Source organism: Pezoporus wallicus, unplaced genomic scaffold, assembly GCF_028554395.1.
Source record: "Pezoporus wallicus isolate ANWC-B61680 ecotype Strahan unplaced genomic scaffold, APGP_CSIRO_Pwel_v1 contig_1035, whole genome shotgun sequence".
NCBI classification, from domain to species: domain Eukaryota; kingdom Metazoa; phylum Chordata; class Aves; order Psittaciformes; family Psittacidae; genus Pezoporus; species Pezoporus wallicus.
Window position 1 is genome coordinate 1,684,605 of NW_026636811.1, and position 16,776 is coordinate 1,701,380.

General features: G+C 39.8%; 1 protein-coding gene across 6 annotated transcripts in view; it reads left to right on the forward strand.

The window, feature by feature from the left end:
- Positions 1-15,957, forward strand: part of SPATA6 (spermatogenesis associated 6) — a 47,028-nt gene extending 31,071 nt beyond the window's left edge. For 2 of the 6 annotated variants that reach the window (XR_008971268.1, XR_008971270.1), the window contains exons 11-14: positions 1,245-1,344; positions 5,055-5,143; positions 9,856-14,441; positions 15,316-15,957. Coding sequence is in view for 2 of the 6 variants with exons in the window: in XM_057401800.1 (XP_057257783.1) it covers positions 1,245-1,344; positions 5,055-5,143; positions 9,856-10,036 (370 nt within the window). In the remaining 4 variants the exon portion in view is untranslated. Of the gene's footprint in view, positions 1-1,244; positions 1,349-4,349; positions 4,397-5,054; positions 5,144-9,855; positions 14,442-15,315 lie in introns of those variants that run through there. The other 4 variants (XR_008971269.1, XM_057401800.1, XM_057401801.1 and 1 more) reach the window with 4 other exon arrangements.
- Positions 15,958-16,776: the final 819 nt, after the last annotated feature.

The following is a 16,776-nucleotide window of genomic DNA, read 5'->3' on the forward strand; positions in this document are numbered from 1 at the left end:
TCAGGTTCTCAGTGTGTAAATGATCCTATTCTTAAAATCCTACTTGCCTCCCTTAACAGTCTGAAAATAACTATTGCTATGAACTTTATAGAACCATAGAATGGTTTGGGTTGGAAAGCAACTTCATCTAGTTCCAAACCCTTGCCATGGGCAGGGACACCTCACACTAAACCATGTCACCCAAGGCTCTGTCCAACCTGGCCTTGAATACTGCCGGGGACTGAGCATTTACCAGTTCTCTGGGCAGCCCATTCCAGTGCCTCACCACCCTCACAATAAACAACTTCTTCCTTACTCCAAGTGGGGTCTCACAGGGGTAGAGTAGAGGGGCAGGATCATCTCCTTTGATCTGCTGGTCAGGCTTCTTTTGATGCAGCCCAGGATAATTTCAGCCAGCTTCTGAACTTGCTGAAACAGATGAGGGTGGTGAGGCACTGGAATGGGTTGCCCAGGGAAGTTGTGAATGCTCCATTCCTGGCGGTGTTCAAGGCCAGGTTGGACAGAGCCTTGGATGACATGGTTTAGTGTGAGGTGTCCCTGCCTATGGCAGTGGGGGTTGGAACTTGATGATCTTAAGGTCCTTTCCAACCCTAACTATTCTATGATTCTATGAGGGGTTTGGGTTTTAGAAAAGTGGGAAAAAAGTGCTGCAAAACATAGAAGGATAAAATCCCAAAGTAGCTGTTAGCTTGAAGTCACTCATATCAAGCAAGCTACCTGGTTTTTAATTTAAAAAAGCAACTTAAAATGCAGTTCTATCTTGTGAAATAAAGACTCTGAATTTGCAATTTTTTTTACTCCATAGGCTTTCCAATTTGCACTCGTTGGGGTTATCTTCCTGTTGATTTATTCCACCGAAAAGAATTTGATGTGTATTATACTTCCTTTAAAGAGAGGAAAATAAAACCTGATCACTGAGAACCGAATAACTGTATAGCTTTTCTATCCCATAGAGACAATGCAAACATTACAGAAATATTACTGAAGTTACAAAATCATCAACATTTTCTGTTTCACATCTTTTGTTGGTATTGTGCACTGCTTTGAAATCACTCTTTACTTGTACCCCAGAGGAGCAAAAGAAACAAACCTAAACATTGTATATGTTGCAAATAGAAAGAAGTAATGCATGCTTCATGATTTAAAACAACAGCAGAATAAAAAACCACAAACAAACCTGAGTCAAAAGCATGTTTGAGCTTTCAACAAGGAAATGTTTCTTCCCTTTGTTTTTCCTCTTCCAGATTTAGCTCTGGTTGGCCTTTACCAGCAAATGGAGAGGAGATCCACATGAGAGTGAAAAATATTTTGAGGACACACAGTGCTAGACAGCGCCTAATATTTGTGAGTTTGACTGCAAACTAAATCCTTTCTTTTCTCCAAGATGGCTGAGGAAGAGAACTGTACCTGCAGTCCTGGTTTTATTTTAATATTGTCCTTTTGAGGCAGCCTTGATTGTAGAAATATGGATCTAGTTCCTAAGCTGAACTGTTTCACACTATTTTGAGTAGCCTGCTTATGTGTAGTTGCTATAGGTAACCCTCTCATGAGTTATTAAGAACAAAAACTTTCTTATATATATATATATGTATATATATATATATATAGTTCTCCACTTCCAAGTCAAGAAAAAAATATGTTACAGATCCGTAGAACATCAAGGCTTAACATGTTGTGCAGCTGCACATCAGCAGCTGCTTGTATCCAGCTGTCTATAGGGCTAATGTTATTCTTCAGATGTGTGCTTTTTTTCCTTTAATTACATGACTTTCGGTGAGCAGAGCTCTTTATCTAATAAGATTATGCCCAGGATCAGAATATTTTGTCCTTGAGACTGATGGAATTTTGAAGTGTGGTTTTAGACAGATAAAAATTTTTGCTATTGTCATTTTGAGGAGCCCAGTTGTGACCCAGCACAATCCCAAAGCATTGTACAAACTGAATAACAGTAGTGCTCATCTGCAAAGGACTCAGGGTCTTAAGTGTGAGGTGAGGTAGAAGAAAGGTAAGATAAAAAGATATAAGGGTGAGATTAGGTAAGATTAAGATTAGGAGCTCTGATGAAATGACTGGTTTTGTCTGACAGTCTTAAGACACAAATGTTATTGATGGGTTAGAAGACATACGAGTCTCCCAAAGTGGAGAAAGACATCTTTTTTTGCTTCAATTTCTCCTCTTAGAAAATAGGGATTGTTGATAGAAATCTGCTTTTGAATGGTCCTGCAACTTTAAGTTACTACTGTCCCCAGCTCTCCACCTTTCCCCTCTGATGTAGTTTACTATCAGTGAGAAGTGTGGGAGCCTGCCCCACCACCTCACACTTCAACACAGGAACAGCAGATGTAACACACTGGCACATGAGCTTTGCTGGCTGGGACACAGTGACTCCACCTACTACAGTAAACCCGTGGCAGAGTGAAGGATGCTGTCTCAATCCACTGCTTCAAGATGTACTGAAAAAAGTCTTAGCTCTGAAGTCTCTATTTATTTATTTCCCCAAATTCAGCCATCCTAGGCAGCTCTTTGTGTTGCCTGCATGCTTTCTTAATCTATTTTCTCTTTCTGTTCAATCTTCATTTTAAGCTTAGTTGTTGTGCTTTTTGTTTTAAACTCAAAAACCCTTCTCTCATGCATGCTAAGACTGATTTAGTTCATGCTTTACCTCCCTGGGTTTGTCTACCAACATTGTGATCTTATGAGCTGCTGCCTTTCAAATAGAAGATGCCCATCACACTTTTCTGTTTCTCAGCTACTCCAAAATAGGTACAAATCATGTCAAATGCTTTTCTGATGTTTCAATGAACTTAAGATAACAAATTGGATTTCATTATGGTCTAGCACCTACATGTAATGAAAGTTTGCACAGCCTGAACTATCTCAACTGGTCCTTGACTACTTTCCTTGAGCAACAGACCATGACTTTTTGGTGAAAGATTTACTAGTTTATTAGGACAGCTGGATGGCTGATTACATGGTTTCTTCAGACAGTCATAAAGACCATTAAGTACAATAATGCGTAAATGAGAATTCCATCATTTTCTTCCTATTTACTTACTTATATCGTTTAAAACATTTTACTTTAGAATTATTAAACCATACAGATATTCACTTGTTACTGCAACATTGCACAGATGCACACAATTTTTCAAGCATGTTGTTAGGTTCTTGAAGCATGGTACTTTCTGTTGGCTTTCTGTTAGCACAACTTGTCACTTCCAGAATCAAACCCTTGCTGAATACTCACAGGGATTAAAAATCAGAGATGATGCTTTTCTGTTTCCTTTCCTGTTGAAAAATCTCAACGTGTTTGTGCCCAAGAAAATCGAGATATCAGGGTACTGGATAAGATTTTTGATTCTTTAATTAGCAATATGGTCAGAAAGGTGTTGAGAAAGGACCATTTTTCTTACTCCATTTTCTTCCACCAACCAAAAGGAACGGGAGGATGTTACAGAGAAGTCTCATGGTGTTTGGTGACTGTGTACAGCTAACTTGTGAAAGCTGTGCTAACAGCAGCTGACCAGCTTAAAACAAAATGAAAATGAGGCCTACTTGCAGTGAGTACTGGAAAGTACACCAGGATTGGTTTGTTCTTCCCCAGACTGCACAAAATCTAGGCTGAGTTGTTGCACAGTTAATGGATGAAGTAAATGAGTCATCTTGAAAGTGAAGGAATAGTAAAGGAAGTGCACTGGCAGCGTGGCAAGTAGATTTTGGCTCCCGTCTGGATTCTCCTTCAAACTTTGAAAGGTTAAAAAATATCTCTTATTTTGTTTCATTCTGCTAAATAACTATTCCCAGAAGCATTCAGCTGTGTTTTCCAAAATTTTGTTTCCATAATGTTCTATAAAACTAGTGTGACTAGAGCTCTACTGCAGATTCCTTAGGGTCCGCACTGTAGCTTTCTGCTGTGACATTCTGACAGTATCCATAATGTTTCCATCTTTTTTTGCTTTCCACAACATAATTTGCCTCTGGCAAATGCTGCAGTTTTATTTACCACTGTACCCCGTTTCCTCTTCAGTGCTCTATAGTCTGTGACTGTTGAAGGAAGAGAGCTTTCCTGTTTACAAATACACTTATTACCTCGTATTATACCACAATAAATTGTGTTAGGTTTTTCCTCATCCATACACCTGCCATTCAGTTTGCTCTGCTTCTTACTGCCATCTTCCACTATATTCATTCTCTTTTCTCTCAGTTTTGTGTGATGATTTTTACTGCAGAGTCTTTGTTTCCAGTTATTTCTTCTATAGCATGAAAGATGATTTTGTTTATTAATCCTTACAACAACTGGCTTCTTCTGAAAGCCACACTTAGTATCACCTCCTAAGCAGTGCTCTTCAGAGTAGAGTGAACGTGTTTGTGTGGTGGAATTTCTACCATCCTGCCTCAGGTGAGCAACTGGCTACCTTCACATGAAATGTTGTCTTCCTTACTTAAGTAAGAAGGCAAATATGGCATAATTAATGTCTAGGTAGCATTTAGAAGATCAGACTGCTTTCTAGTGACTACTAAGAATACCACTGAAGGGTCATTAAGTGTATCATAGATATTTTTTTTAATTGGCTAAGTGTGTTCTCAACCTTGTATATGGAATCAAAGTATTCAGATGTGTGGAATGCTTCCGTCTGTAAAATGCATTGAATGGATAACGACGGCTCATTAGAAAAACTAATAAATAATAAGTTTTAGGTTCCATCCCCCCCTTTTTTGCAAGAAACAAAAGTAAGGCAGTGAGCAGTTTCATAACATTTTACCCATGTGTTTGTTGGGGATTACTGAAGGTTGTGCTGTCTGCATAGTTCTCTAGATCTATATTGTCTGAAAATTCTTTTCAGTTTATTACCTTAAAATTATTAGCTGAATTGTACTGAACTTAATTAAAAGTGTTCATAAATGGCATTTGGCTCATTACACTTTGTCCCTTTCTCCCCCAAGAAATGTAAGCACTTTAATAGTCTTCTACTAAATGGAAAGAATTTTTGAAATGAGATCATTGTAATCAGAAACCAAGGTAATGAGAATTTGATTTCTTCCTTTTTTTTTTTCAGGATGAGAGTAACTCATCTAAAGGAGGCTTGACTAAGACAAGAGAATCTGCACTTAAAGCACCCTTATCCATGAGGCAACAACAGAACGGGTATGGAGTTTTTCTCTGACCAAGACAGAACAGTCATAATCCTGACATTGCCTTTTAAATTTAGCTAAAAAATTCTCTTCCTATTTTGAGCTGTGTAATATATTGCACTGGGGAAAAGCTTCCGTAGGAGTTACTCCTACCAAAAGCAGAATGCAGTTAACTATAATTATGCCTTTCATGCTGTTTGGCAGTGTGTCAGTATAGTCTTCATAAAACACTCATTTTGGAACTGGACTTGGTCATAAAAATGATCCTTGGGCAGCATGTTTTAGATTTCATCAGCCAGAGAGCAAATGTCACTTTAAAAATAACTAATTAGTTATTTTTTCTTAAACCTATGGGAGTACAAAAATAAATTGGAGTTTATTTAGTGATATGGCTTCGGGCTGTTTGGTTGTTTTCTTCTTTTTTTTTCCAAAACACATTTGGAAAAGAGAAGCAGCTTCAAAATATACAGCAAATATATATACTATGGTTTTGTGATTCAGCTTGCCATATTTCAGAAGACATCTTGAAAACCTGAGATCTTGAAAGCCTAGTTTATGTAGGTTAATTATTCTGTGTACTCCTCACATTTATGACTAGGGTTTTGCTTGAATATTTTACTTAAAAGCACCAGTTGAATTGACTTTGACAACGTCTTTAGTAGCAGTTATCAATATTGCTGTTCTCTATGTATGCACACAGTATTTTGTACAACGTTTTGGGTACTTGTTGAAGGAAAAATACCAAGTAATGTAAAACATTTTTTGGATTGTATGGATTTGGATTGTTTGGAGTTTGGATTTTCTGATTTTCTTTATATAAAGAGAGAAGTCCTGGAACTGTGGTGCTAAATTTGAGAGGTCCTGACATATGAATAAACAGGGTTTATTTTGATAATTAAGTGTGATGCAATATTTTGTAACAAAGGCTTCCTGAATCATACTTGAAAGAGGGTAAGTAAGTCAATAGGGGTATTGTAGCAAACTTCAACTTGTAATCAGTTAGATCTAAGATGTTCATTTATGATTTCTTGGCTTCTTTTTTTTCAATTCCTATAAATTGTAGTCACCTCTGTGCAAGGGATCTAGTTAGTCAGATTTCCACATGTATGCAAAGTTGCCGTTGAAGTTGTTGGTATTCCTGTGCTCACTCCTTTAATTTGTGTGTAGCCTTTCTGCTCCCTTAACCTTGGCCCTGACAGCTGCTGCAATTACATTTTGTAGGATGTGTTTGTGAGAAAGAAAGTGCAAGTTTTTGTTTTGGGGCAGCTTTGGGATTTTGTGGTTGATGCTGAAACTGCAGACCATGAAAAAAGAAAACCCAAACCTTAATACTGCAGAATCTTGAAGTGATGAGATATGAAATGTGGCACTCAGATTGGGAAAAGACTGCTCCTTGGGTTTAGAGGCCAGCAGCACTAAGGGCGAGACATGAAAGGACTCGAGGAAAGTGGCTGCTGAGTGTTTGCCACAGTGCTCATAAACAGGATACAAGGACAGAGACAAAGTTCATAGAAGGACACAGTACTGTAGACCAAATGTTGGCAGTAAAGTAGATAGATGATTGAAAACCACTGGGAGTAAGGAAAAGGTCCGTGTTTTGTGAAATATTTAGTACATGATTCACTCAGAAAAGAACTGTGACTCTTAAAGGATATGTATGAGGGAACAAAACCCTATGACAGGTATTTCAGAGCAGGGAGTTGCGTGAAGAAGTCTTGCTGTTAATACAATTTGTGAGTGTAATTCCCAGATTGCTTAGCTTGGGTTGTCAGCTGGTTTCCAGTTGAGGCAACAGAGGGACTCTTCTCTAGCTTGGCTGTATCCTTTTGCACACCAGTGCTAAGTATCTCATGTGCAAGGTCTGGCTAGTGGAAATGCTTGCACTCCCGCCCTCCAAAAAAGGAAGGTAAACTGAAGCTTATGGGTTTTTTCTAAGTCTTTGTCAGTACCAGAATAAGGAATCTGTGAAAGTTACTGTTGGGTTTTTGAGTCTTTCCTTTACTGCAGTTAAAGTAGTTGGATTTTGAGTGTCTCTACATGTAGATCAAGCTTTTAGTCAAAGTCAAGCACAAGGCTGCCTTCAGGAAATGAATACCGGGGAAAAGAGTGTCAGAGTTATTTCTTGTATAGTTACAAGTGCCACTTCTAGCACTGTGCTTATTTGTTGGCCTGAGAATGCTTCATCACAAGTGAGGTAACACTAACTGAAGAAAAGAGGAGGTGAAACTTCAGTTGTTGGTGGGTCCCGTGGGTATTGACTTGTCTACATTTAATACAGGCCTGTATAACTTTTCTATCAGTTTTGCTGTTTAGTAGGTCGGTTCTTTGTGTCCAGACTGTGAGTAGAGTTCACCCTCTCCGGGATGATGAACAGGTTTAAGTTTGCTTCATGCTGTTGACTGACTTTAAATGTTGGAGCTCTTTTGAAAAAGTGTGGAAGAGGCCTGCCTTCCTTTATGATATTGGAGCCACATAGAGATCTTGTTGTTTTACATGGTATAGGTTGGCATCACCCTAATATTTGAATGATAGAAATCTAAAAGCAAAAGCTATTCCTTCTTTTATTTTCATGGGACAGTGGAAACTTAGAAATGGGAATTTAGAAAACTGATCCTACATCTTCCTCTTCTTCCCTCACCATTTTCCTTTCTTAAAGTGAAAACTTTGTGTTTTGATGCAGCTAGATAGAAGTATATTTGTGAGTCCTTTGACAAAAGGTTTCTTTCAGTTGTGTCACAGGTGTTTACTGATGTTAACTTAGAATCATAGAATCATAGAATGGTTAGGGTTGGAAAGGACCTTAAGATCATCTAGTTCCAACCCCCCTGCCATGGGCAGGGACACCTCACACTAAACCATGTCACCCAGGGCTCTGTCCAACCTGGCCTTGAACACTGCCAGGGATGGCGCATTTACCACTTCTCTGGACGACCCGTTCCAGTGCCTCACCACCCTTACAGCAAAGAACTTCTTCCTTATATATAATCTAAACTTCCCCTGTTTAAGTTTTAACCCATTACCCCTTGTCCTATCACTGTAGTCCCTAATGAAGAGTCCCTCCCCAGCATCTTTATAGACCCCCTTGCTATGAGGTCTCCACGCAGCCTTCTCTTCTCCAGGCTGAACAGCCCCAACTTTCTCAGCCTGTCTTCATATGGGAGGTGCTCCAGTCCCCTGATCATCCTCGTGGCCTCCTCTGGACTTGTTCCAACAGTTCTATGTCCTTTTTATGTTGAGGACACCAGAACTGCACACAATACTCCAGGTGAGGTCTCACGAGAGCAGAGTAGAGGGGCAGGATCACCTCCTTCGACCTGCTGGTCACGCTCCTTTTGATGCAGCCCAGGATACGGTTGGCTTTCTGGCCTGCAAGCGCACACTGAAGTCGGCTCAATGTTCATTTTCTCATCAACCAACACCCCCAAGTCCTTCTCCACAGGGCTGCTCTGAATCTCTTCTCTGCCCAACCTGTAGCTGTGCCTGGGATTGCTCCGACCCAGGTGTAGGACCTTGCACTTGGCATGGTTAAACCTCATGAGGCTGGCATCAGCCCACCTCACAAGCGTGTCAAGGTCCCTCTGGATGGCATTCCTTCCCTCCAGCGTATCAACTGAACCACACAGCTTGGTGTCATCAGCAAACTTGCTGAGGGCGCACTCAGTCTCACTGTCCGTGTCACCATGTCACTTGAGGACAATGTTTTAATTACTGTTTTGACCGTAGTAGATTAATAAGTTACATGTGTGTAAGAAAATGTAAAGCTTCCCTGCAATATGTAATCCATTTCTTAAAGATGGACACTGTAAGCTTCGTATTTCTGGTTTCATTTCACAGACTGAGAACATTCACGTAAGGCTGAAGATAACTCTGTCCTACTTTTTGCATGTCTTAAGTGTCTGAACCTTTGGGCAAATGTGAAAAATACCACCTCAGTAGCCATTTTCTGCTTATGGTTTTTTTAACTACTTGTTTCATGCTTTATTACAGGAAAATGCTCGTTTCATTACATGACACAAGCCTTTGTTTTGAAAGTTTTAAGAGAAGTTAAATAGTCATGAAGTTTCAATATACATGCTTCAGCTCTGTCAGTGTTTTGTAATGATTTTCAGAGATAAATTTCACTTTGTAGATCTAGGAAATAATTTCTCAAAGCAGCTGAAATATGAGGCTGTTATTTGTGTTTAATATTAAAACAGTGACACAGAAGATGGGGTGGGGAAGGAACATTCGATTGCCACTATATCATAATGTATTTGGGAGAATACTTAATCCAAGATGCTTCCGATAGAGCACTTTGCAGCTGCAACCACAGTAATTTAGTATACCTCTGATAGATTGTCTTCATATTGAAATAGCTGCTTGTGGTTACATTTTAACCTTGAAAGGACACAAAAATCCTACTGTGTTGCTCTTGCATAGGCTTAGTACCTAGCACGCTGCCTATCAATATACAGCAAGATTACTGCATGCTCTTTGAAAATTAATTTGCTTTCTATTTGGGAGGTATTATCAAGTGCACTCAGATAAGTGGGGGAGAATTTGTGTGTATGAATAACATGAGGCTCCCATTTCTTAGAAGTAGCTGCAGTGCAGTTTTCATTTCAATTTGTGAAAGGTAATCTGTGTTTAGCAGCTCTACATTGTGATTTCTGATGATTTTGTGCTTCTGATTCCTATTCCTTGTCTTGATTTGTTCATTATTTCTTCTCTCCTTTCTTTTGACAGTTCACCAGTGCTGCAGAACACTACTGTTCATTTGGATAATGGTGAATATTGGTCTAATCGTGCATCTGTATACAAAGGGAAGCCTCACAGAGCCATCTTTGAAGAGAGTCTTGAGAAAATATACAGAAACATGTACCAAAAAGCTGCTGGCACTGCTTCAGACAAAAACCCACACTCCTAATAACAATTCACCTGGAAATGCACAGCATGTAGTGTTCTTATTTGTTATGAGATCTATTTTTATGTAACAAATATTTGTACTCTATTTTTAAGGTGTAATTACGGTTGAGCAGGGTTTTCAAGAAGTGGGGTTTTGGTCTGGGTTGCCAAAGGAAACTATTAACTTTGCTCCTCACCTTGCTCTTCCTTCTCTTCCTCCCCCTCCAAACAACAAATCAGACAAAAACAACAGCAACTAAGCCCATCCACAGTTAAGCAAGATGGTGTTACTCCTGTGGGACTATGAAAAGAAGGCTCATTTGAAAACATTTGAAGAGTAATATGTCTGCTGGCCCTTGCTGTCTGATATTAACTCAGGTTTTTGCTGCAGCCAATTCTTACTTAATAATTAAAGCTATTTAGTGACATAAACAGGCTTGGCTGACAAAGCAGGATATCGTAGTGTTCAGAGAGGGGGTCTAAAAAGGAAGGTGAATGTGAGCGTTGTCTTAAAAGCATCCCATGTGGGACAAAGGGAATTGTTTTCTAGAATATTGGCTTTGGATTATTTAGTTTTGAGAACTCTGATACTGACCTGTAGACCTGTTTTCAAAGTGATCTCAAGCACCTTTAGTCACAAATTTCCTAATACTGTCAAATTTTAAAAGAAACTCACACAGCCCAGCAGCCTTTGTATCCGAAGAAAGGTCATCTTCACACACCTTGTGCATTTGAGAGCTTCCAGCTTCTCTTGAATGCAGCCACAGTATTTGCCAATATACTTGTAATTTTAACCAATATGAATAACAAAAGAGTGTGGTGGGGGGAAGACTGCAACTAGTCAGCAAACTCCTCATATACTCTGTGCAGACCTTCTGAAGTTCCTGCATCACAGTCCCACCTAATCTGGAGCCTGTCCTTCCCAGTCTGCTGGGATCCTGTTGGCAGAAATAGCATCGCTTTTGCTAAAGGCCACCAAATGTTCATCAGCAGTTCGATGCTTTCCCCAGAGATGGAACCTTTACAGCCTCGCATTGAACAGATCCCACATTAGCAGACCAGGGCAAATTGCCCATGTATTGAAAAGCAGAATGTTTTAAAAGGGCAAGAGTGTCCATCTCCTGCTTCCTTTCAGAATGGGGGGAAAAAACAAATGCCTGTTCTGGCTCCTTCTCTGTCTGAAAGAACAGATTCAGTTACACCAATGCCATTTTACCTGTTATGATTGGATAAAGGATAAAGCTAGCAGCACAGATGGCAGAACATATGACTGTAACCTGCCAGCATGCCTAGATAAACAAGAAGTTGGTCTACTCTGCCTTCCATCCTTTAGTGCTGAGACAACGTAATTGAATTGAGAAAGCAGTTGGTGAGCAATTATGCTAGTGGGAAAGCATGTTGAAAGGCTTTGTGCTTCTGTTTCAGGAATGGGGACTCTCAGAGGAAGTGTCTTGCATATAGACATTTCTATTCTTTGGAACTGTTAAACCAGTTGAAGTGGATTAGCACTGATAACTTCCTGTCCCTGATGCAGTTTAGCACATTAGTGCTTTCAAAGGGCATTAGTTGCACAGTCCTATGCTATGGATAAGTGTTGAGTCACTCTATGAAGTAGTAGTGCACTTTTTTTGCAGAAGTGAAAAGTAAAACATACTCAAGCTGTGCCACTGAAGGCATGGTGGCCATGGAGTATTGTGCTACCAGTACCTGGTATTGATTCATCAGCCTGTTCCTGTGGCCCCATGTTTGTCCATAAAGGAACAGTTTCTTTCTCCTTGCTGCTCAGGAGAGTAGGTATATTCAAATGGATCCTAAATAGGCAGGGCACATTCTAAGAGATACTTTCCAAGCTTTTGGCTTAAATGAATCTACTGAAATATGAAGGTTGTTGCAGTTACCTAAGTTTGAGCCATAGGATTTACTGTTCTTCTTATGGTAGCCCAGTTTTCATTCAATATTCTCTGTGTTTTCCCTCCCCAGTGTCATAGCTTAGTAGAAGCTCCAGTCTTCTGAAGATTGGCTGCTCGCCTTTGGCATAATCTGCTTCTATGACAGAATGACTTTTCCATTCCTTGCAATCCAGCAGATTTTAGTCCTTGTTCTATGCATTAGAAGGCCTGACTGCTGAGGCTTTGGGTTTTTTTAAATGGATGAGTCAGGACACAAGTTGCCATGTATTCAAGACAAAAAGAGGAGATGAAGGAAGTTGGAGGCCATGGTGAAAAAACAGTGTAGTGTTTTTGAGAGCTCCAGAGGAATGGCTAGGGTATGCCTGTTTGATTCCCCTAGCTAAAGAAAGGAAACATACGGTAATATGGCAACCTTCAGTTTTTCAGCAAAGATGAAAAATTTTTCATCAAAGTTGAAAACTAGATGGGAATTAAAAAAGAAGTTGTTGACCAGCGTGAATATTCTCAGTGTAGCATTCGTATGCAGCATAACAACAAATGAAGCAGATAGACTGTGAGTGTCTTTGGCCCTTCTCCAGCTGCGAGGGGAGATGGTGTGTATAATGTCTTTCTGAATCAGCTGCTGCAGGATATGTGCTTCTCTCTTGGGTCAGAGTCATTCTACAGCTTGTATGCTGTGATACAGCAGAGAGTGTTCTTTTCCAAGCACTGTGCTGGAAATCTGGTTTGGTTAATGGAAAACTTTTCTCTGAAATGTGACTTAAAACCCAAATTACTCCGATCTGTCCATAAAATCTGCAAGCCACTTTGTTTTCAGAAGCATTTGGCCCCTTCCCTGTTTGCTCAGCTAACCCTCTTATTAATATGCGTGCAGCTCAAGTGCACAGAGCACTGCTGCTCCTTTGCTGCTGCAGTATGTGATAAGTATAGGTTCAGGCAGCGAACCAACGTAGTAATAAACTGTAATTGTTTAGTGCACCTTGCCTTCTAATACAATTTAAATCCCTTCTATCAAATGCAAATTTCCAGGTTCCTGAGTGGATCTTTAAATAGCACTTTTCTATGCTCATTCCTTATCTTTTGCCATCCACAAAGTGGTCTGTTAGTGACAGTGGGATGGCATAATTCCACCCCCGTCATTTTACCTCCTAAAGGAAAGCTGCCTACTCAAATCTAGAAATAATGGGCTAGATTAAGAAGGAATTAGTGTTTTTCTGTAGAGTCTGTCTCTTTCTCTTGCCCTCCCCAAGTTATTATAACCCATGAGTATTCTCACCAAATGCTATTCAGCATCCAGTGTTGCTTGCAGTATGCACTCAGTGCAGTATTTTAATCACTTTCATTTTAATTAAGTCAGTCTGCTTCCTACTTAGTCCCTCCCCTCATTCCTACAAATAACTTGTTACAGTTTAGGATATTGGGGTGGCTTTACACAAGCTATTTACTTGTGTTCGGTAGAAATGCAAATCCTTTGGTGGTGAGTGGTAGTTGCTTTGGAAATAACTTGGTCATTGACCTATTGTGGATTAAAGACAAAAATGTCAGACTCTAATGACTTGCCTTATCTAAGTTTTCCACTAGGAGAAACTTAAATTGGTCCACTAGGCACAGGAGAAGATGAGTAATGGGGACACATAGGAGCATCTCGGCAGTCCTGAAGTGACGGATCTTAAAGGTCTTTTCCAATCTAGTTGATTCTGTGATTCTGTAGATGGGCAGCAGTGTTTATACTCCAAATCTGAGCAGCTTGGAAGATGCTGAGAGCTGTTCTTTAGATTGTGCACCACATGCTTGTATTTTTCTATTACTTTAGAGGCTGCCAAAATGGTGAGGGGAGAAAGAAATCTACCTAGAGTTGTTGGGAATCTATATTTTTGGTAAAGTAACAGAACATTTAGCTCTGCTCAGTATTAAAGAGTCTTCCAAACTCTCTCTCATTGTTACCTCAGCTGTAAAATGGGGAGTTTGTGCTCTGTTGAAGTTTAATTAAATGACTGTGAAGTGCTTTGGGATCCTGAGGTGACTGTTGCAGAAATTATTTTGTGGAAGCCTGGCTGAAAAGTCCCATCTCATCTCCAGGTTATTAAAGAGGCTTTATTTTAATTTTCCCAGTTTTATTATGTTTTAATTAGACAGTTATTAAGCAAGTGTTAATCTTATCAAGATAGAAATCTATTAAGTCTAAGAGACGGCTGAAAAAGATAATGAAGTACTTTACTACGTGTGCTTTTAGGCACTAATTTTTGCAGTTGGTATCCCGCTCAGCTTCTGTCTCCTGCATAAGTTGGGTTCATCATACTCAGACTGATTGTTCTCATGATATCTTTTCTTTTCTAATACAAATCATTTTTGTCATTCTGATGTCTCAGTGCTGTCTGCTGTGTGTACTAATCAGCGCTATTAACATCTATCACATCATTTGTTCTCATCTTCTCCCCAGGAGCAAGGGGTGCAATGATGTGTGCAACTTGACAGTGGAAAAGGTTGTTGTGGTGTGCCATGGGGTTGTCAGAGAAAGTAAGTTGGAAGGAATCTGCCTTTTCAGACCATGTGCACAGAATAGCTTATTAAATCTACTCTTCCTGATATTCAAGCTTCAAAGTCTTTGCTGAAATGCTGAACTATGCAACAAAATTCTTCACCTTTCAGCAGTGGTCACATAACTGTATAAATCTTGTAATGTAGAATCTCTGGGTCATGGGAAGACCTACCATGATGTTCATTTCTTCAGTGGTTATGGAGTGATCATTATCAGGATGCTGAGAGTATCTCAAGAGATTTGGTTAGTAGTAAAGGAATTTGGGGGAACTTTCAAATCAATGAAACTTAGCTGCTTGATTCTGGTGAAAGTAATTGAAGCTGGAATATTTCTGTGGATGATCTTGACAAGCTACCTCACTGACAAATGATGTCTGGTATAGGTGAGGGTCTCTGGCAGCAGCAGAGAACCAGTCTTTGCCCAATTCCCTTCGGTTTCAATGAATAAACCAGTGTGGTGGGAAGTGACCAAGAACAGGTAGTATTTCTATTACTTAGTGAACTACTAAGCACAAGCCCCACTTGTGCATTGGTTTCTACCGCTTTCTCCATGGAATTCAAAATGTCATCAACCAAAGCCCTTAAAAGATGAAGCTGTAGCTCTTTTTGTTACCAGTGTTGGCTTGCCAAAGACTTGCAGTTTGTTCCCTGTTTGTCTTGAGTGAGAAATTCTGTGAAGTGCAGTGATAATTTGTCAGGATGACAACATAAAGGAACTGTAATCTTTTTCTTTGCTTGATCAGTTTGGAGATTGTGCTCTTTCTTCATGTGTATTTCCATTCAGCTCTGGGTGATTGCTTCCAACCTAGCAGTCTGAGAAGTGGTGATCTGAGCCTTCTTCTCAGCCCTTCAGGGAAAGGAGTTTGCTGTTACACAACAACATCCCTCTTGGTTCATAAGAATTGACCGATCCTGAGAATACAGCACAAAAACCCTGTCCTGTGGTCAGGCATTTATGTAACCCTGCAGAGCTGATGCCATTGACAGAGCTTCACACAGAGGTGGGGTGGGAGGCTGAAGGCTTGGAGAGTGGCTTGAGAGTGGCTTCTCGTGGCATGCCGCGAATTATGCATTTGTATACCGTGAATAATCAGTGTGTAAAATAACCTGTGAGACTTTGAAGTAACAAAAGCACTATTTACATTGCTGAGTGGGGGTGAATTCTAATGCTTATATTTGTATTGTTACACTGACTTGAATTTTTGAGCGGTTAGCTAATTGTGTTGTTACTATAGTCGTATGAACTGGTTCATTCAGTACTCCAGTAGTAAACATTTGCTAAGAGGTTGCTTTCCCTGCCTGCCTTGTTTTCACCACAGTCATCTAGTGTTTACATACATTTTAGCCTCTGTGCCATTTTTGAAGGCTTTATTTGTCTCATTTACGTTTTTGGTTTGGATAATACTTAAATATGAAATCCATCTGGGGAACATATTGTATATTCATGTTGAGGGGTAAAACCAGTTTTTAATTAAAATTTTATACAGCACTTGTATTTCACTTTGTCCTGTTTTATTATGAAACACTTCAATCTTCTTCCTAAAACACATATGTCTTGTGTGTTTCAAGATGTTCCCTGTTGCTCATGCAGAACCAGTTTCTGAGCCCTGTCAGCAGAGTGCCATATGTTCTGAGGTTCATTTAGCTTCTCTGGCGTTTGTGTAGGCAGCATATTGGATGTAATGCAGCTAAGCTCTGCTCCATTCTTTTCTTTGTAAACTTGTCAAGAGATGAAAAAAGCAGAGAGAAGAAAACACTGAATAATACTGGAGTGATTTGAATTATCAATAAGTTATGGTGACTTGACCAATCAAAACTGAGGTTTCTCATGTACTTGAGGATTTTCCTTAATTGTGGCTTATGCGGAGCCTGTGAAATGATGCATTCCTCAGTGCTACCTGGTATTACACCCCAAACAAGTGCTGAAGATTGAGATATAACCCAAGCCATTTGGAAACGACAAGCATTATGTGCTCTTAATTTTGCACTGATTTGCAAAGAAAAGCAAGTACTGGAAGATGAGGTTGTGAGGGGACTGTGCTCCTGTCTGTTGTCTTCTTGCTCTGTGGAAAATAACTCTCCACTGTTGAAATGCCTGATACTAGAAAGAGAAAACTCAAGACTGATGGTGCCCTCGTGCCATTTTTCTTACCAATCCATTCCTGTTTCTTCCGTGCCTCTCCCTACCATGAACCAGTAGGTACATCAGTCTTTAATACACTAGTGTGTAGGAACACAGCACTGATGCCTTACTGATGGTAGCCATATATTGTCAGATACTGATCTGATCTGTCGAAAGCTTTTCAGAACCATG